Genomic DNA, 21,492 nt, shown 5'->3' on the forward strand with positions numbered 1-21,492 from the left:
CAAACGAGAAATTTTGTAGGTTTGTAGGTCCTGTTTCGCAGTATTTGCAAAGAAAATAATAGATTAGAATATTTTAGAAGTTTTGTTTTTAATAGCACGCAAAATTTTATTATTCACATGCCCGGAGACTTACCTTTTATCCAACTTATTTAAATACTCTCCAGCTATTCTTCATTTCATTTTCTCAAACTCAATCAGTAGACTGGCAAAATTACCAAAATTACAAAGTTCTACTTTTCTCACTGTATTCTGAAAAATGTAAATGTGCATAAAAGTTGGCAATCTATCGATCGGTAATATATTTCACATCTATTCTTCAAATCGAATTTGTTCCACGCACGTCTCTTCTTCGATATTCACACAGAACTCGCAGACGTCGACGATTACCAAACATTCTCCGCGAAGTTCTCCATATGAACAACCTCTCAGAGACCGCCTCGCTTTATACGTACACGTTTCCCTCGGAATTAGCCTCACGTGGTGCGTGCTCAAACGCTGAAAAAATGGCAGGGACGCGTTTGCTTGTGGCGGTGGTGGCTGATATAAACTGAAACCTGAAGCGATTGGAATGATACTCCAGGCAGAAAATTATGAGGAACATGCACAGACGGGCGACAAGGTAATCCGTTTGGATGAAATTGAGGGTTCCTAGGAACGGGATCCCCACGAGGACGATTTCAAACGCGTATAATCCGAACGAAGTTACCGCGTGTCGACGAAAGTGGTGCACAAGTTTTAAAAGCGTTCGCGTACCGTCAAGCAAACGCGTCCACAGGCGGGCTAATTAAACATAGCGTAGCCTTTTGCCAGGAGACGTATATACCGGAATGCGACGAATTTGTTCGCGTTTTTGTCCCCGGAAATGTGATCAGTCCGAGGAAAAATTCGATATTAAACCGCGACTTGGAGGATCGAGGACTCGTTACGCAGTTGCTGTGACGATACTGAGTTCGGACTAACTAGAAATGTGTGCAGAATGTATGTTCCATAAAACGTAGATTTTCATGAAATAATATTATTTTCGATTTTATCAACTGTTTCTGGAAATATGTTGATAATGTTGAAGGAAGGTTTTGAGGGAAACGGTTGACGAATGGATACTTCTCACTCTTCTTATTCGGTTATTTATAAATTTTTATAAACTTTCAGATTGTCCGAGTATCAGCAGCGTTCCATCGCAAAGTACAATATTTTTTCTACATTTAAAACGGTTGAAAAATTGTCGACGTTTATTCGAAGCGATTCAGTTTGTTTCAATCTCATCGTTCAATGCGAGATGTATTTTCCTTTCCCTCTTTCCTTTTTTATCTCGTGCTAGTACACTCAAATCGAACGCTTAAGGGTTTTTATCGTTCCCGTAATGAAATCGGTATGTGGGCGCACAGAGCTCTTAAAACTAATATCGTGCAGCTCGATTTCGAGTGCACTTCGCTAGATGAAAATGTTTGTTAATCCGGCGACTTCATAAGTATCACGGTGTTCCAGAGGATGCTCTACGCGTACGGATGTTACGTCCACGAAAGGAAGAACCGTGAAATAGACGATTACGCTTCGAGCAAGTTACAATTTTCCAAATATCAGTTGTAATTTTTTCTTTTCTCGTTCATTGAAATTTAACGTTGCAGGCGAATAACATTTTTCGAAGTTCATTTATTTGGACACTGAAACGAGTATATTTCAAATACACGTGTATTGCATTTCTAAGCAACTGTGTCAGGTTTAGCTTGATTGAGATAATTCTCGGTGTCTTTACAAGCTCGCGCGTTTTTCACGAGGCCGCGGTTATACCACACTTCTCTCTCGCGTACCCACGCTTCGCACAACGAACGACACGCTCGTCTTTTGGCTTGACCGTACGGCGTTGTGCCGATCTCGCCGTTTCCGTCTTACAAGCTATTCAGCATAATTGCTTTACAACTCCAGTCTTCTATTTTTGAGTAAGACTTTCTTCAGAAAAATATTTTTCGTTAAATTTGCTTTTTAACTCATTTGCATCACGACTGTGCTACTGAGTTCAGACATTAGAGGCGTTCAACTGACATTTAATGTAGTCTAGAGCGTCCGGAGCCCAGAGCTCGCTCTGTTGTTTCAGGCTGAGCCTACTACAACGATGGAGGGTCGCGGTTTGTACCACTGCGAAGAGTCACGCATGTAAGTGCTTGGAGAAACCCCTCCTTCTCACCATTTAAGGATCACTAGGAAGGAAGATGCGTTCAGCTGACAGTTAGTGTCGTATCGAGCTTCTTGGAGCTGAACTCGCTCTGTTGCCTCAGGCTGGGCCTATTACAACGATGGTGGGGTAGCGTTTCAAACCACTGCGAAGAGTCACGCATGTAGGTGTTTGGAAAAACCCCCCCTTCACCACTTGAGGATCACTAGGAGGGAAGACCTGTCCCTTCCGGGAGGTGACTCGCTGCGCCGCTTTGCCCGCGAATCCGGGGCGAGCCCCTGATTAACCGGAAAAACCTTGCCCAGGTGGAGTCACTAGCTTGCGCTCAGCCTTGGATCTTAGCTTAAATCTTAGCCTAAAAAAAAAAAACAGAGGAGCAGTGTTGCGTTGGGAAATTTGGGGTTGTCAGTGAGGTCATGCGGGATGCATGCATATTATTGAGGAGATAGAGTAGGAGAGAGAGAGAGAGAGAGAGTTTTTCTGGTTTTTGCTCCGGAGCAGGCGATTTTTCGCGATGTTACGTGTGCTTGCGCCTTTTTGTTTTCGTCTGATGGTGTATTGGTGCATGGTGTTGCGTTCAGCTGACAGTTGGCCCGTATCACCGCGTGTGGGCGATACAAAATGTTTAAGGCGGAATATTCCGCGTCCGGTGATAAATGAAAGTCGCGGCTCGAGAATAGTCCGCGCTTGGTGATAGGTGACGATCGTCATGCTTTTTTATCTCGTGCTAGTACACTCAAATCGAACGCTTAAGGGTTTTTATCGTTCCCGTAATGAAATCGGTATGTGGGCGCACAGAGCTCTTAAAACTAATATCGTGCAGCTCGATTTCGAGTGCACTTCGCTAGATGAAAATGTTTGTTAATCCGGCGACTTCATAAGTATCACGGTGTTCCAGAGGATGCTCTACGCGTACGGATGTTACGTCCACGAAAGGAAGAACCGTGAAATAGACGATTACGCTTCGAGCAAGTTACAATTTTCCAAATATCAGTTGTAATTTTTTCTTTTCTCGTTCATTGAAATTTAACGTTGCAGGCGAATAACATTTTTCGAAGTTCATTTATTTGGACACTGAAACGAGTATATTTCAAATACACGTGTATTGCATTTCTAAGCAACTGTGTCAGGTTTAGCTTGATTGAGATAATTCTCGGTGTCTTTACAAGCTCGCGCGTTTTTCACGAGGCCGCGGTTATACCACACTTCTCTCTCGCGTACCCACGCTTCGCACAACGAACGACACGCTCGTCTTTTGGCTTGACCGTACGGCGTTGTGCCGATCTCGCCGTTTCCGTCTTACAAGCTATTCAGCATAATTGCTTTACAACTCCAGTCTTCTATTTTTGAGTAAGACTTTCTTCAGAAAAATATTTTTCGTTAAATTTGCTTTTTAACTCATTTGCATCACGACTGTGCTACTGAGTTCAGACATTAGAGGCGTTCAACTGACATTTAATGTAGTCTAGAGCGTCCGGAGCCCAGAGCTCGCTCTGTTGTTTCAGGCTGAGCCTACTACAACGATGGAGGGTCGCGGTTTGTACCACTGCGAAGAGTCACGCATGTAAGTGCTTGGAGAAACCCCTCCTTCTCACCATTTAAGGATCACTAGGAAGGAAGATGCGTTCAGCTGACAGTTAGTGTCGTATCGAGCTTCTTGGAGCTGAACTCGCTCTGTTGCCTCAGGCTGGGCCTATTACAACGATGGTGGGGTAGCGTTTCAAACCACTGCGAAGAGTCACGCATGTAGGTGTTTGGAAAAACCCCCCCTTCACCACTTGAGGATCACTAGGAGGGAAGACCTGTCCCTTCCGGGAGGTGACTCGCTGCGCCGCTTTGCCCGCGAATCCGGGGCGAGCCCCTGATTAACCGGAAAAACCTTGCCCAGGTGGAGTCACTAGCTTGCGCTCAGCCTTGGATCTTAGCTTAAATCTTAGCCTAAAAAAAAAAAACAGAGGAGCAGTGTTGCGTTGGGAAATTTGGGGTTGTCAGTGAGGTCATGCGGGATGCATGCATATTATTGAGGAGATAGAGTAGGAGAGAGAGAGAGAGAGAGTTTTTCTGGTTTTTGCTCCGGAGCAGGCGATTTTTCGCGATGTTACGTGTGCTTGCGCCTTTTTGTTTTCGTCTGATGGTGTATTGGTGCATGGTGTTGCGTTCAGCTGACAGTTGGCCCGTATCACCGCGTGTGGGCGATACAAAATGTTTAAGGCGGAATATTCCGCGTCCGGTGATAAATGAAAGTCGCGGCTCGAGAATAGTCCGCGCTTGGTGATAGGTGACGATCGTCATGTGCGGAATATTCCGCTTACGGATGCAAATGTCTTGTAATTTTTTGCTAATTTTGTAATATCGCTAATACTCGTTGCGCATATATCGCGCGATAAAAATGTAACAACGATAGTAATTTAATAAATTTCGACGAGGCCCCTTTGAACTAACCGGATAAGAGTCAATGTTAATTCACGTTGCAAAAGCTAAAATTGCGATCAATTTCGAATGAATTTTTTCTTTGTTTCAGCATAATGAACAATAACAGCGTGGAGCAGCCGGATCCAGACAACATAAAAATGTTTGTGGGTCAGGTGCCGCATGACATGGACGAGAACGATCTAAGGAAGTTGTTCGAGGAATTCGGAAGGGTGCACCAAATAAACATCTTGCGGGACAAGATCACCGGGAGCCATAGGGGTAAGTGTTACTATATGTTCGTGAATCATTTGTAATTATAATTGTTGAAAAACTGTCACGGAACTGTCGATAAATCGACGTATCAAAAGATGGTGTCTTCAATTTTTGGGATAAAGCTTTCAACTTGCTGATCTGTGAAAGTACTTTTTATTTTTCGAATTATAAATTAAGCGGCCAATTTTCTATTATACCATTTTTGGCAATTTTATCAATATAACATTTTAAAAGCAATTTATCTCGATGTTAATTATTATACTTTCAATTTTTAATATCGAACGTATCACTGTAAGTGTTACAGTAGTTTCTGTAAATTCAAAATCTAACGCATTTGTCACCTATAATGTGCAAACGAAGGTGAAAATTTTACCTAAAACGAATGCACTTTGTGAATATTTTTTAGAAAGTTTATTCATCATTCGGTGACATTTTATTAGATTTAACTGCAACCAAAAAGGTTTGTATAGTATAACTTGTATTATGTTTAATTTCTCAAGAATTTTACTTAAAATTGTAGGTGTATAGAAAAAAAAAAGCAAAAATGTATGCAATATGTTAAGGAGAAGCCATTTTTCAAGTTTCGATCGAATCGCGAGCACGTTGATCGCGAGCCGTGTGTTAATTCGATTATTCGATTTTTTGTCGAACTGATAATTCTGTGTACCGTAATATTCGATAACGAACCGAATTTTCATTAGTCCGCCGCGTACCAAGAGGTACTTTAATCTTGTCGCGGCTTTATTAACTACACCGCTCTCGATAATGGAGCGAAATTGAATTGTCTCGTGGCGTTTATTTTTCATTGCGCCACCGGCACAGCGTTCTTCGCAGAAAAATTTACCGATGAACGCTTAATCGCTCTGACACGTTTCTGTCGCCTAAAATCTTCATTTTCTCCAGATCTTTCATGAAAAATCGAAAAAATGCCAACTTTTCTGTTATTCTAACTGTGATGTCCGGTTTTGCCTGAATTTGGGTAATCGGAGCAATTAAAGATCGCCGTTGCGTAGAAAAGAAACTTTATCAGAACTGGTCGAATCGATGATGGAAAAATAGGGCTGTTTAAGGGATTTGAGGAAGATGAAGTTTGGTGTAGGAGAGTTGAGGAGAGAGCTGAAAGGTGAAGAGTCCAGTGTGAGTAATGGTGAAAGTTGGTGACTATTATTCGTGGGTACAGATAAGACTAAAATTAAGACCAAGACTGTTCCGTCGCGCAGGTACGGAACGCGTGGAGTCTTCGTTGACCGGGTTTATGGCACGCTCGCATGAGAAGGTTATTTTTCAGAACAAAGACGCTTCGTAGCTCCGCGAAAAAATAAGTCATTTCTTACAGAACAATGCCTTAAGAATTTCGGCTTTTCCGCGTCCTCGATAACCGAAGACGTGTCATAAACCAGGTATTCCTCAAGGGTCAATCCACACGCGCGTATAACGGCACTCTCGGCCGAGGGTTGACCTGGCGGGAATTTCCGACGCGTCACCGAAGGACAGCGAAGATTCCAGGCACCCGCAGGTAGGGCCCCACTCCTTCCAAGGAAAAGCGCGCTAAGGGCGCAATGGTTGATTGGTAATTTGTGCGTACGTGAAAAACCAATCAGCGTGCCTTCTTGCACTTGGCGGAGGAGTCACGGCGGACTCGAGAAAAATTCGGTGATCGGAACACATTCGCAAAGATTCTCTCGTGCGAACAACACACAGTCTCCAACCGTTCGAGGAGACACCCGCAGTTTTCGAGTCGCGATCGATCACTCGAGTCTTGAAACAAGTGGTGACGCAGGTTTGCTAACGTATCGAGCAAACAAAATTTGAACTAGTTACCTAAAATTAATTTGGCGGGCAACAGTCGCGAACACGAGCTTTTTGAACATCGCAAAAGAGCGCGACGCGACAAAGACTAAGACAAATAAAGAAAATATACGTATCGAGCAAACAAAATTTGAACTAGTTACCTAAAATTAATTTGGCGGGCAACAGTCGCGAACGCGAGCTTTTTGAACATCGCAAAAGAGCGCGACGCGACAAAGACTAAGACAAATAAAGAAAATATTTGAGGGTATAACAGAATGTGTAGCAAAGACTTTTCAGCAAAGATCTCCTAAATTATCCTACACGTCAGAAGGTTGCACGTTTAAAACCCAAGTAGGTAACGAAAGGCTCGAAGAACGAGCTCGCAGAATGAAACAGGAAATAAGGATTTTCTCGTTGGTGCGAGAAAGACGGGATGCCAATAGTGCCCCGGCAGTGTTGCGGCCGTATTGGAGCACAATCGACGAAGTTGGCAATGAAACGACACGCTCGTCTGTATGACAAGCGCGAATGGATGTAGAAGAGGGGGTGGCAAAAGGGGGCGGTAAAATGGCCGGCATTTACGTTGGCAGGAAGAACCATAAAACGTAGCGACACGATCGTAGACCGAGATTAAATCGGGCTCTCTCTGTTTCAGCCACGCCGCTTGGCATAATTCCAGAATAAAATAATTCTAGCGTTTGCGAGGCGCAGGGAGATTGAACCATTTCAGGAACGTCGTCGCCCGATGATGAATCGTGACGTCCTTATTTCATTTGCACGCGTATGTATTCTCCTTCCCTCTCTCCCTTCTTTCGCCGGATGAAAATTAGCCGAGCATAGGAGAACCTCGTTCTGACTTTATGGCCGCGAATTTATTCATTCTTTCGCGTTCAATCGTGACAAATTTGAATTTTCCCGGGGAACGAAATGTGGTTGTTATATATGGTTAATTTGGAGAGTTGGAAAGGTACCGGGGAATTGTTTTATTTTGCCCTCGGTTTTGTGTTGGATTTTTAGTGTTACCGTATTCGCGACACATTTCTAGATTATTGCTGTAATCAAAGAGTCGCCGTGTGTATCTCGATACTATTAAGTACCTAATTCCGTCAATTTTCACTAATTCTCCGGTCATAAAAGTCTCTTGGGGTAGAAGAAAAGAGACCTCGCGTGGAAAGCGTGGAATAGATAGCAGAGCTAAAATAGGGTAGTTTACAATTAACTTAGACGTTTAGTTTCTATTTTATTTCGTCAGTGAACTATTACCGTTGTTATTTTAAATACACTTTTCCAAACCTCACACACGTTCCGTCAATTTTCACTTACAAGGGAACTGCGGATATACAGGGAAATAGGGTAACTTCATTCAAAGGCTGTTTTCACCCCGAAGAACCGAAATTGGGCCAAAAAAGAAAATTGCCCGATACTTCTCTCGAGGTCCTCTACAAACCCACAAAGTTTCAAAAGAATCGGAATTTTCGGGTTACCGAAGTTCCCTTGTAAGTCTCTGGTCATAAAATCACTAATGCAATTCCGCTGTATCGCCAAAAATTTTGCCTGTATTATTGTCAGTAACTCCTAATCACTGACGCGTCGGTAACGTCGCACGAGTGACGAAGGCCGGCCAGATCGTCGATATTTCCGATATCACCGAAAAACGGCGGGATTAATGCGGTGAGAAGGGAGGAGAGGACGGTCCAAGGGAACTGACAGAAACTCGTATACGTTGCACACGCGAGGATCGATGCCCAGACGGAACGGTGATGGTCGCTAGGACTTCTCGAGCTATTGATCGAAGAGGAAATCTCTGTGTCCCTTGGCCTCTTACGTCGCTACTTCGAAACGTATCTCTACGTCGTATGTACCTGTGTGTCCATATCTAGGAAGCCGGCTGTCATGGATCGCGCGTCCGTGGAATTCGAAATTTGCCTTTCATAACCGCGAATATCCGATCCACTTCCCTTGGCGTACCTTGGTCCACGTTGGACTCGACCTACTGTTACGACGGATGACGTTCCGTTTCAAATCTTACGCTCGCGCTGTCTTGCATAACTTTGGAGGTATAAAAAGGCGATTCGTGGTGATTGGAGTCGCGAATGAAATTTTTCGAACTCCGTAGAGTCGTTTAATTTGGTGAGAAAGTGTCTTCGTGAAAAATTAACTTAGCGGTGTGAAAGTAGAGGATTTGCTCTTTAAAATGGCTCCAGGTGGATTATTGTACGATTTTTTTACATCAAGTTACAACAGTTCATAGACAACTTTTCAGCGAAAATTTCGTGGTCCTTTAATTTTGTCCCGATGAGTGCGTACGAATTCTTGCTTATTAGGTGTAGAAAGGAAACACAGTGTCTATTCTGAAGCTGCAAGGAAAATGGCAGTAGGTGATTAAAAGTAATGGAAATTATTTCGATGATTGATCTCTTTGCGTTCTTTCTAAATGAAACTTCGATTGTACCTAAACGTCGAGAAGATATTTGAGCTGCTGTAAAACAAGAATTTATTTTGCGGCTTTTAGTTGGCGAATCCATTTTCGAATTAATTTTCATATTTTAAGATGGAACTTCTCTATTCCGCGAAGAATAGAGAGGCCCTCGGAGTGATGCATAATGGCTGAACACAGGAAGCACTATTCCATCATGCTAACTATACATATGCATATATGTATGTGTAGTGAGGAGCAATACGCCGAAATTCTGAGAACTTTCGGAACGATTAATTTGTACAAATTGTATATAGTTAAACGTCACGCGCAGCTGCAAAATTGACGATAGCCGCGAATAACGATCGAATGAAATTCGTTTGCAATTGTGAAAATTTAACTTGATTACCTTGACGTAATGGTAAATTAATGTCTCGTTAGCGGGCCCATTTTAGCCGTTCGCGTTTTTCACCGTGCCTGCTAGATGATTCTTAATTTCGTGTCGAAGATATGTCTGAATCGTGGAAAGGTGCAAATATACCACTCGAACGTTTTTCTTTTGCACACTTACGAGGAATTGATGAATATTCCGAAATTTTAAAGGGTCGAAGAAATTTTTTATTTATGTTTCTTTCAAATTTATGACGAATTAAAGAATATTACGAAATTAAAGGCTAAAACAAATTTTTTATTTATATCTTTCTTTAGCAAATTTATGGCAAATTATTTTTCTTTTGTAAACTTATGACAAATTAAAGAATATTACAAAATTAAGAGACCAAACACCGAAACTTAGGGATCAAAGAAATTTTTTATTTATGTGTTTCTTCTGCAAACTTATGATAAATTAAAGAATATTACGAAAATAGGGGGTCAAAGAAATTTTTTGTCTATATTTTTCTTTCGCAAACTTATGACAAATTGAAAAATATTGCGAAATTGAGGGATCGAAAAAACTTTTTAAATATGTTTTTCTTTTGCAAACTTACGATTAATACAAAATTAATAGAAAATCTGAATTACCTTGGAGGGAACAATTTTTTAAATATTGGCAGAATAGTTCGATTAAGCGTGATTTCCAACTGGGGAAAATCCACGTGCCCGGAGTTGAAACGAGAGGACGTAAAATTGATTTCATTTGGCTGCGAGTGAAAACTAAAAGGTACGCCGTTAAAATAGCAAACGCAAGACACAATGGTAGACGTAGTCGCTGACAAAACAACGTCATGGAGAAGGCAAATATTGTAATACGCGAGACACGGAGCCGTTTTGTTTTTCAGCTGGGAATAAAACATCGAGGACGGCATATTTTAAGTTAATTAAGCCCCCGCGTTGTTTCATTCAGATTAACGTCGAAACGTCACGTGGGAACATTCGCGTTGTCATCTGGCAAACTACGTTCCAGATATTATCGGGAATAATCGTATTGACAATTTCTGTTTGTGCGAATTCGTCGTGTAATATGTTGTAAAGTATACTGCAATCGACTTTTAGCTGAGTTTTTTAAAGGGAGAAACGATTTGTGTTGAGAATTTGTCCATTTGTAGTTACGATTATTTTCTGCATTTGTTGTATTTATCGATATACTAAAGGGTTTATTAAAAATCGCTGGTTTTTTAAAGGGAAAAGCGATTTGTGTTTAGAATTTGCCCATTGATAGTTATGAATAGTGTATTTATAGTTCATTTTGCATCTATTGATATACTACAGTGTTGATTAAGAATCGCTGATTATTCTTGAATGTAGACTAACTTAGGATCCTTTCAATCCTTATCTTTGTACCTTATTCCAAGGCGAGAGCAACGCACAGTGGTTTAAAAAATGGGCATTCCGAGCCCAAAATCCAGTTCTTCAACTTTTATATTTAAAAAAAAATTTGTGAAATAAGAAAAATATATACCGAAGTGAAATTTCGCCCATGATAGCATTATCAGCTTTCTAGGGTTAATCTCTTGAGAAATTGACGAATGAAAATTAGCCAGTATCTGGAAACATAAGAAAAGGACTAACCTTTTTCGACCTGACGAACCTAAGAAACAGCCTTTGAAGGGCTGTCTCGATCGTATACAGAGCACTTTTACGGGGCTGTATCCGAGCTGACCGTTGACAGTGTGAGGGAAAAAAGGCGGACCGAGGAGGAATAAGACGCGGACAAAGGTCAGAGGTAAAAGTCATCGGCAAAGATTCGTCGTAAAAGCTTGGATGTCGAAGGAAACGCGGAATGCCATAGAAACCTTGGGATGGAAGCTGCGAGCTTAGCCGGAATCCTATTTTCGTGCATTCAAAGGCGACTTATGCGTCGTATAAGAGCCTGGCTAGGTTTAACTGATTTCACAATTATCCGAGTTTCGCCGATTTCTTTCTTCGTTCTTTCTCCAGGCCAAAGACCGTTCCTCGGTTGTTTCATTATTGATTCATTCTGTCTCTGTCTGATCATTTCGAGAAACGCTAGAGAATTGTCTCTCTATAAATATTTCATTTTATGTAAAAAAGTTCAATTTATCTTATTACACCGTTTTTGTATAAATATTTAAGAAAGTTAAATTTATTTTACTACTTCGTTTTATATTTTATTTTTTTATGTTTTCAAGTTACTTGCACGTAGCAAAATTTTCTGCAAACAGTATAATCTCAAGCATGCATATCACTGTCGGTATTTCTGAAGCCACGGTGTATAGGATAATTCTATATATCCGTAAAATTGGCGAAGTAGATGCAGCATCAGTGATGGATGGTAAAATGTCGATATGCAAACCTTCGCGAGAAAAGATCCTCGTCGTCTCGTTGAACGTCAAGAACGCAAACGACAAACGCTTCTGTCTCCCTTGAGTCTAAAATGCACGAAAGTCCGATTCTCGAATGAAATTAGTACCGTCGCAGTGTTTTAAAATGGTCGACTGATCGCGAGAAACTATGCTTCGTGTTAAAAGTGTATTAGATCGTCGGGAACAAGTAGGATTATTAAAGATCGCGAGTTTTTCGAATTATTTTCTGTGTAAATTAGGATTAATTAAAACAAAAACTGAGTTACTGACGAATTATTACACTTTATTTATTTAAGGTCGTTTCGATATTACATTAAATTATGATTGAAATATACATTAAATATAAATTCAGAAATATTCATCGCTGCCCTGTGCATTAAAATTTTATGTACGGCTCGCGGAATATAATACAGCGAATGTACTTTTACGTACATTTTTGCTGTATTTAGACAACATTTTTGGAGAGGTTTTCGTTAATTTTCAATTCGGGTCACGTGATATTGTGTCGAAGTGTCTAATGTGTTCTGCGTTCGCTCCTGTAATCTCTGAAATTAGTGAAAAATTGTGGAAGCTGTTTTGCTAAATCTGTTCAACTAGTAAACTTAAACATTCTTTCTCAAATTTGTCTTAATCCCTGTATGCAGATATGAGTCATTATGAAAGTAGCCTAAGTAAAAAATCCAATATCTTATCTTCCTAATAAGCTGTCATTAAGGAAACCTCAGGAAATGTATTAATATTTTTTAAGATTTAGAAAAGTGAAAACTTAACATTTTTTGTTATTCCTGAGTAACAGTTTTATAGTTACCATAGAATAAAATAGATAAATAATTAATAATTAAAAAAATTACTTACGAACCCCAAAAATTTGTGAAAGGAACGACAGCCACCATTTTCGCGGCTCAAAAATCGTCGCTACTGTTCTTCATGGAAGAGTGAATGCGACAATCTCACTCAATCGGTATTGTCTAATTAACAACAGAGACGTCAGAATTTCATCTTCATCTCTCACTTTGCTCACCCTAACTCTCCCACCTGAAGTCTCATATTTGCTTGGTCGATCTTTACACACCTCGTGTGTATCAGAGCCTCCGGGGCTCGTTCGATTCTGTCCAATTGGCCCTGCTCAAAGTAGCGGAATTCGATACTCTGTTACTTTGTGCAACGCAATGACAAGAGGAAGAATTTCGATCAAACGAGTAAGAGTCTCGTTTCCGAGATTCCCGTTGCTCGGTATTCGTTTACGATAAAATATTCTGCGACGCGATCGAGTACCAAAGAATTTCCTAATTGTGTTACCGCCTCTTTGAAAAATTGTGCCCCTTTCGCCTAGGCTTCTTCTCTATTCTTTCACGCGAAAGGGTCTCGCACCTTTCGAATTCGTTAGGTTCAATCAACGACACGTTTCTCGTTATCTTCTTTATTGCACGCACAGAATGAATCGTTTGTTGAAATCCAGTTGAGAAGAGTGCAAACCCAGTTATGCAGCACTGAGAAATGTATGAATTTAAGTATGAAAACTTTTACTCGGGTAATTTCTTGAACACAGTTGCACACTGTTCTCCTTTCGTTGCTGACGGTTAATTAGCTTCTCGTGTACGTAGTGTACCTTGCTTTAATCAGTCACTATGAATGTTAACAAAATTGTCCACCACGCGAGAAATTTTTTTTCGTAGTAAATTCGTTGCTGCGATTTTTTATTAACACGCTCACATTTTTCTCGGCTTGATATGGTGAAAACGATCAATTCCACCTTTCTTTCATTATCTCCTACGCGTGTAAAGATAAGTTTCCCATTTTCACTTTAATTATTTTCTAGGCGCACAGAAATAAGTTTCCCATGTTTATTTTAATTACTTCCTGGGTGCACAGAACTAAGTTTCCCATTAATTTACAACACTGTGACTCACATTTTTGCCATGGAACAGAAAAGGCAGCGCAACACGGAAAGTGAACGAAAAATAATTAAACAAAAATTGCTCTTTTTGGAGGATTAAAACACGAACAATCGCTGTCATTTTTCGAAAATAAAACAGTTACCAAAAGTTTCATTCGATCTTTCCAAAAACCTGGTTCAAATTTCTTCCGCACTGACCTCTAAAATTCATCAAAATCCGCCCACGTAACAAAATTAATCGCAAACTAAAAGAAAGAGCATGCATAACCGTACACTTTTCCGTTAACAAACAAAGTTTACGGTTCGACAGTTGCAAAGGGCGGTAAAAAAAAAAAGAAAAACAGGAGAAACTCTAGCATCGGGTTGGAGAGGAGAAAACAAGAGTAAGTACGAGACATTAGTTGGAAGGTACGTGGAGCACGCGGCGGCGAACGCAGGTTTTATTGCTTTCCGGAACACTCTCCACCCGGGAGACCGGAAGTTTACCCCCCCGCTCGCTTCGAACCGTGGCGTTGTCCGTATTCCCGGTTACCTGCGTCCGCCAAAATAAACGGTGTTTCACGTCGCGTTATTTATGCAAACGTTGGACACGAGATAGCTTGGGAAAGTTTCGATCTCTCGGCGGGGTTAAATCGCATTTCGCGTTTGAGCTACTCGAAAATTGTGACGTTTTCCGGACCCTCGTTTCTGAATTTCACGCTTGACAGTTTTAAATGGGCCCCACGATGGAATTCTAAATCGTATTAAACCGCGACATGTCACTCTTCTCTCCACCCCTCCTCTCTCTCTCTCTCTCTCTCTCTCTCTCTCTCTCTCTCTCTCTCTGTGCCGCCTATATTTCGTTGTATACCCAGCAATCAAGTTCGATGTTATTCCTACTCTTTTCCTCTCTCTCTCTCTCTCTGTGCACGGGCAAATCGAGAATTGTTTCTTGCCAAATCGTTCCAACTACGGGTTATGTTTTCTACACTTCGTTTTGTGCATGGAATACAGATTTCGTATAAATAGAGGACATCGTGTTCGTATTTCCTGTTGATACTGTTCTCTGCTTTACGTTAGAGTCGGAAAGTCAATTATTCAGGTAAACAGAGAAACTGCTGCGAAATTCTCGGCGCGGGAATAACGATATTGTTCATTTTTTAGCGGATTAAATGGAACGAAGTTGTGGGAAAGTTTGATGAAAAGTTCGAGATCGGGATTATTAAAGTCTTCGAACTGTTGCGCGTTTCTTGTTATTTCGAATTTCTGCGATTTTCGCAAGTTAGCCAATTGAAGCTTGTCGATGTTTAGAAGATACAATTTATAGTTTACTATGTGGGCCGTTTAGTATGAAAATGGTGCAAGTCCGTTTACGATCCCAAAAAGATGTTGTTTTAATTTAATTCTCATACAAATCATTTGTGTAATGAGTTTACGTACAGTGGAGGACAAAAGTATTCATACACCCTATAAAATGGAATAACTTTTTTTAAATTGGATTAGGAGAAACAAGCGACAGGCATCGAAAGATGTAAGAATCTGCAGATTTATTACAGTTCTAGGCTGAAAGTCGTGAAATAGTGCGATTTTCATAATATTGGCATTGGATCTACATTAAAGGCATAGATCTACAAAACGTATTTTTTAAATTTTCATTACGGGCTCAGATAAAAAAGTTGTAAAAACGACCTTCGCTATTTTCTTCGCGATTCCGACTAATTGCAGTTTTTTCAAAAATTTTCTTTACACGTCATCTAGTAAACTAATCTTTCTAACTTCTCAAAAAAAAACTCAAGTCGTTTGGCCCAATTTTAAAAAAGTTATTCCATTTTATATGGTGTATGAATACTTTTGTCCTCCGCAGTATATTTCAATTCGTAGAAACTTAGGCAGACTTTGTCAAATATATCGGTATCTCTGAATCGACCGAAATGCAAACCTTGGAATATCTCGACACGAGGAAAAATGGACTTGCACCACTTTCTTAATGAACTGTCCAATACAACAAGTGTAATCATTATTCAGAATAGGTTTCTTTCATGCTTGAACATTCTGTCACATTCGTAACCCTTCGACAGCTTATCCCCTGTGAAAATACACGTGAAATTTCAATTTCTTTTACCGTAATTCATAATTTTATTAGACTGTCAAAGGGTTAAGTGATGAAAAAGGGAAAAAGATAGGTCGGGTCTCTTCTGACCCAGGCACAGGTCTCCGCGGTACACTGAAAAATGGTCGGTACTCCTAGAGTTAAGTATCCGAACAAAACCGTGGTAGAATAGGAAAGTAATTCAACCTGACGGTTCTCCACTTATTCCAACCGACACTGCATCCATCTCGTTTAAACGAAACAAAGAACCTTCCTCAAATATAAACATGACTATCTGAAATTCGCATTGTTCCGAGAAAACGTATTGAGAAAGACGTCTCGCGATGAAGACGAGAAGAACAGACGAAGTTTTTCGGTAAATGGTCGGCTGTTTAAACGTCAAATATCTTAACGTGTTCATCGTGATAACGCGTCTTACAATTAGCGGATCTGCAAGCTCTGTCCCTCTCGAATTTTCTCGGAGGATTGTGCGCGTAGCTTGTTGCGTGGAAATTCGTTTGACGTTCCTCCGCCGCCCCGGATGCGTTGATTGACCTTATAGCACTCGTTGCAAGTACACTCCGTCGTTAATCACGAGAAATCCTCAAATATCTTAACGTGTTCATCGTGATAACGCGTCTTACAATTAGCGGATCTGCAAGCTCTGTTCCTCTCGAATTTTCTCGGAGGATTGTGCGCGTAGCTTGTTGCGTGGAAATTCGTTTGACGTTCCTCCGCCGCCCCGGATGCGTTGATTGACCTTATAGCACTCGTTGCAAGTACACTCCGTCGTTAATCACGAGCCGCGCTATTAATCGTCGTTAAGTAGAACGACGTTCGAGGCTGAGCACCGTCTCCGGAATCAGTTTTCGAACGACTCGAACTTCGACACCACGTACTACTGGCTGCCTCGGAATTTCTCCATAGAAATCCCTGTCGTGTTATTTGTCACCTCGCTGCGGCTTCACGCGAGTCTCCTCCAAGTCAGTTTTCAATATCAACGATCGCTCTCTCTCTCTCTTTCTCTTTGATGCGTAGAAGTTATGTTTGATTGCTCTCACTTGAGGGGATGTGAGTTCTAGTGTTATAGTGGATTGGGGTGATTTTGGAAGTACTATAAGTTCAATAGCAATATATTTTATAACAGTAATTTCATAATAACTATAAACACACGTAGAAAGGAATAATGATAAGCTGATCAACGGTCTCTTATTATATCTCGCAATAAATTCTCACGCACTCTCTGATATCACTTTGGAAGTACTATAAGTTCAATAGCAATATATTTTATAACAGTAATTTCATAATAACTATAAACACACGTAAAAAGGAATAATGATAATCTGATCAACGGTCTCTTATTATATCTCGCAATAAATTCTCACGCACTCTCTGATATCAATAACAACGCGGTTCTACTGTTTTACTCCCTGTTCTTCTGTATGATACGCTCGTTTTCCAAATCTCGAGACGATTCGACAAACACACTACATTCACGCCATCACTCACAACATACGTATTATGAAACCAATTCCACAGTACTGTAGCTTTTGGTCGATGAGTATTGAAGAAGAAGCAGTGTGCTATGGTGTGCTTAAAAATTCGAATAAAATTTAGAGCAGAAATACTGGAAATTTATTGCTGTATATGTTCTTCTAATGTTAGCCTTGAATTTGGAAGAGGTACTACAGAAATGGTCAAAAATGTAAATTGAGAATCTAGAGGTTAATTTTAAACCTTATGAGATAAAATAGTGAAATTCAGTTTAACATGTATTTTTGTTGCTAATTCTTTAATTGGCAACTGTACATTCTACAATTCCTGACAATTGTCAATTGCAATCAACTAAAATATTAGATTATCGATTACCATAAAATTTCACAGAGCAGATTTAGATAAGAAATATAGAAAGAAACTCTGTCGTTACAGTAAACCGCAGTCGTAAATCATTAAAAATAAGAGAAATAGAAAGTTTAGTTGTTACAGAACTCGTGAAAGATCCATGGTTAACGGGGCACGTACGTTTCTCGTTTTTGCTCTTGTTTGCCCCCCTTGACTTTCCCCGCATTCACCCGAAATTTTGTTTTATCTTCTTTGTGCTCCGCGCTACTCCAAATTCTCTGGATTTGCGGAGAAGACGGGAACCTTTTCAGACGACGCACTCCAACGGATTAGACGAAAAACTTTAAACGAAACTGCCACGTGAAACTATTGGAAAGCTGCTCTCGTGTTGGCGGAAACTGAACACGTCTTGGTTCGATCAAATACGTACAAAATATACCAAACGAGTGTTCCTTCCTTTTTTCGAATACTTGTCACGAGGTAGAAATTAAAATGATTAAACTGTCAACATGTAAGTTATCGGTGAATTACGAGTAAGTTACGTATCAGGGAATAATCGGTATTAACAAAGAAATTGCAGAATTTATTTATTTTAAGTTTCGTCACGTAGCGGAGTTCCTGTTGAATTTAAAGGAATTTAACTACTGTGTCACTTGAAATTATTTATTTGAAAAATTCATATCGAAGTTTATACAGGGTGTCTCGGCTGATTTTGACATCTTGATTTTCTCGCTATTATTACTCAAAGCGAAATATGTTTCAGATGAAAGTGAAACTTTTCCACTCGTGAAAGAATTAATAACACCAGAATATGCCCCCTTCGACACCGTTTAAATTTCATCCGAAACATGTTCCGCTATGAGTAACAATAACTAGAAAATCAAGATGTCAAAATCAGCTGAGACACCCTGTTCGATTGTCCTTGTAAACAGGACAAAAAACAGTCCTTTCCAGCCGTCTTCCTAGCCCCTAACAAATTCCTTCCCTACCATAAAGCAGTTCAAGTCGCATCCTGGTCATGTTTCCTATCCCTTTCCCCTTTCCGGGTTTTCCCCAAATTATTTCAACTTTTGCCCACCACCTTCACCCTCACGTTCTCCTTCCACTAGTTTCCTAATATCCAATCACACCTCCGCACTTTTCGAGACCTTCTTTTCCACCACTTTCAACGTCCAACTAATCAGAACATATACCGACCCAATATGTACCCACGCACCACCACAAAATAAAGAGTTCAAAAAAGACACTTCACGAGGACAAGTAAAACCAAAAGACACATCTCAAGTATCATTCCTTACCTCCGGAAACGTTCGTAAGGAAAAACACTGTACGATACGCGGTGTCGAAACATCGGAGTGAAGAGTTACGACCTTCACTAACGCGCCGTCTTTGGTAAAATAGATCGCGTTATATCGCGAACTCGTGCAAAAACACACCCTGTATAATTGGATACTATATTTTTCTACAGTTAACTTTATTTTCAAAATATATCGCCAAATTATTATGCAAATAGGTAATACAAAAGTAATACCACGTGTATAGTCAAATTATTTAACTATCTTCCCACCTTTCCATTCTTCAATTTTCCGCAATTTCTACTAGTTCACGAAGTAAACCTTTAATTCCACTGTACGTATGCAGAAGCCAAACGATCCGAAATTGTAGAGACCTCAGAAGACAAGATCGCTCCATTAACTAATTACTCTCCTTAAGTTTCTACGAACAGGCTAATGCTAAAGTACTAATTAGCCCCAAATTAATTCGGCTTTGAATTAGTTCAGATGTCCCATATACGTTCTTAAAAGTTGTGTATAATTCGTTTTACATAAACAATCACCAAAACTTATCGACGGTAATTTTCTATCCAAAACCTGTTTCCCTCAGCTCGCGATAAAAAACCTAATTATTCATTTCCCCCCGTTACAGCTTGCGTTACAGAGCGGCGAACCGTAAAAGTAGATAGTGTCGGAATATTAAAGTTACTGCATTATCTCAACCACACGTGTGTATGGATACATATACACTACCGGCCGAAAGTTTGGAATCACCGAGCATTGCAATTTACACAAAAGTTTCCAGAAAAAAGTCGAGCGACTTTGAGAATCTTTTATCATTCGTATCAATTGATATGAGATAAATTGATAAAAGCAGAATTGAGGTAAACTTCAAATCTATAAAAAATTAGCAGCAGATATAATATTGCTGAAAAGTGGGAGATGATTCCAAACTTTTGGCGGGTAGTGTATATGACGTGCGCGGGCGTGTGATTCTCTACTGTGTCGTTGTGTGATAACCGTGTTCCCGTGTTAATGAAATGTTTACCATTCGCGTGTGTATGTTAACCCCGACTTCGCTCCCTCGGGAGCGTTATTCCGTTTGTTTTTAGTGGAAGACGAGGCTCCTCGGGGCGCTTTGCAGATACGTTGAACGACGGTTCTTGTGTCTCTCCGGGTGGAGAACGCGCGAAATCAAGCGGAGCGAGATGCATACTCGAAGTTTACGGGGAATACACAGTTCGGGTGATAAGTCGCGCCGGCGATAGGAAAAGAGCTGTTAGCATTGAACACGGGCGGACTCGTTGTTTGACACGGCCGAAGCAAAACCAGTCGTTTCATGAATATGTTTTGCGCGCGTACCCGCTCAGGCCAACACAGCCGTTATCGTCAATTTGCAATTCTGTTTAGAATTCGCGTTCGCGAATATTGTCTTGCGAGACGCCACGTCTCGTTATTACCTTACCGGCGAGCGTATCGAGTCCTAGGGCGGTTTTCCCGCGTGGTAGGTGGGGGGATAGATGAATGGAGATATCGCGAGGCGAATGGTAATAATTATTGTTGCTCGAGTGTGTTTTAGACGTGCAACGCGCGTGTTTCGTGTTAGCTGGTAGGAAGGTTTTGTGGGTTAGTAGGTTGTTCGAGGACGTTTTATCGCCGTGTCTTTTATCAGAGTTCGTTTCTGGCTCTTTCTTAACCCTTGAAAGTTATTATAAAAGAAAAATTTCGAAATTTCACACCGGTATATGTTTTTTTTATTTTAGAAATGAAGCAAGCCGAACAAATGCAATTGAACGTTCTGCTATTGTTGAATATTAGGTGAAAATTAGAGTTACTGGGATAAGTTAGTTGATCTGTTTTATGATAATGTTGTCACTACTCATAGTGTGAATAAATGTCCATAAAATTAGTGTTGCCAGTGGTTACGTTTTGTAATAAGATCAACACAAAATTACCATAATGTGAAATTTCACATTCTTCTGGATTTCATATTCCAAAATTGATCAATTTTACCAATTTCTTAAGTTATTCAAAATTATTACCGTTCAAATTATTTTTTAAATTATTCATTAAATTATCGAGGTATGTAGAAATTAGTTTCCCATTGTTTATAATGCTGCAACTCACGTTGTTGTCATAATAGGAAGCATAACGTAATGTAGAAAATGGAAGAAAAAGAAAATTGCACTTATCGAACGATTAGCGGTTAACCAATTAACTGCGGAATTTAGTTTTAAAAATCCCTCACGGGATGCGTAATTAAAAACGCAGGGCAAATGCTGCGATTATAAATCTGACGAAAAAAGTAAAGCAAACCGAGGAAGGATTACATTTTTATTCGATAAAAAATTAACAATTCATTGTTGTTAAAAACTTAAATATCGTCAAAAAATAATAAAATTCATAAACAAGAAAAATAAGTTTGAGAAATTCAGTTGATTTAATATAAAGGAAACATACCACCAAATGACATTTTCATTACTTCTTTGGAAGTGACGTGGTGTAAAGTAATTACTCGGGCAAGTTGTTTAATGAAAATATATTTATTTGAATCCGATAACGCTTAACCTAATTTTGAAGTGTA

General features: G+C 40.1%; 1 protein-coding gene across 4 annotated transcripts in view; it reads left to right on the forward strand.

Moving 5' to 3' along the window:
• The window catches only part of LOC108572085 (CUGBP Elav-like family member 2), a 471,722-nt gene that overhangs the window by 249,935 nt on the left and 200,295 nt on the right, over window positions 1-21,492 (forward strand). For all 4 annotated transcript variants that reach the window (XM_017934273.1, XM_017934272.1, XM_017934274.1 and 1 more), the window contains exon 2: window positions 4,692-4,861. In XM_017934273.1, coding sequence (XP_017789762.1) covers window positions 4,692-4,861 — 170 coding nt within the window. The remainder of the gene's footprint in view (window positions 1-4,691; window positions 4,862-21,492) is intronic.

The sequence above is a fragment of the Habropoda laboriosa genome, unplaced genomic scaffold, assembly GCF_001263275.1.
Source record: "Habropoda laboriosa isolate 0110345459 unplaced genomic scaffold, ASM126327v1 scaffold67, whole genome shotgun sequence".
NCBI lineage: Eukaryota > Metazoa > Arthropoda > Insecta > Hymenoptera > Apidae > Habropoda > Habropoda laboriosa.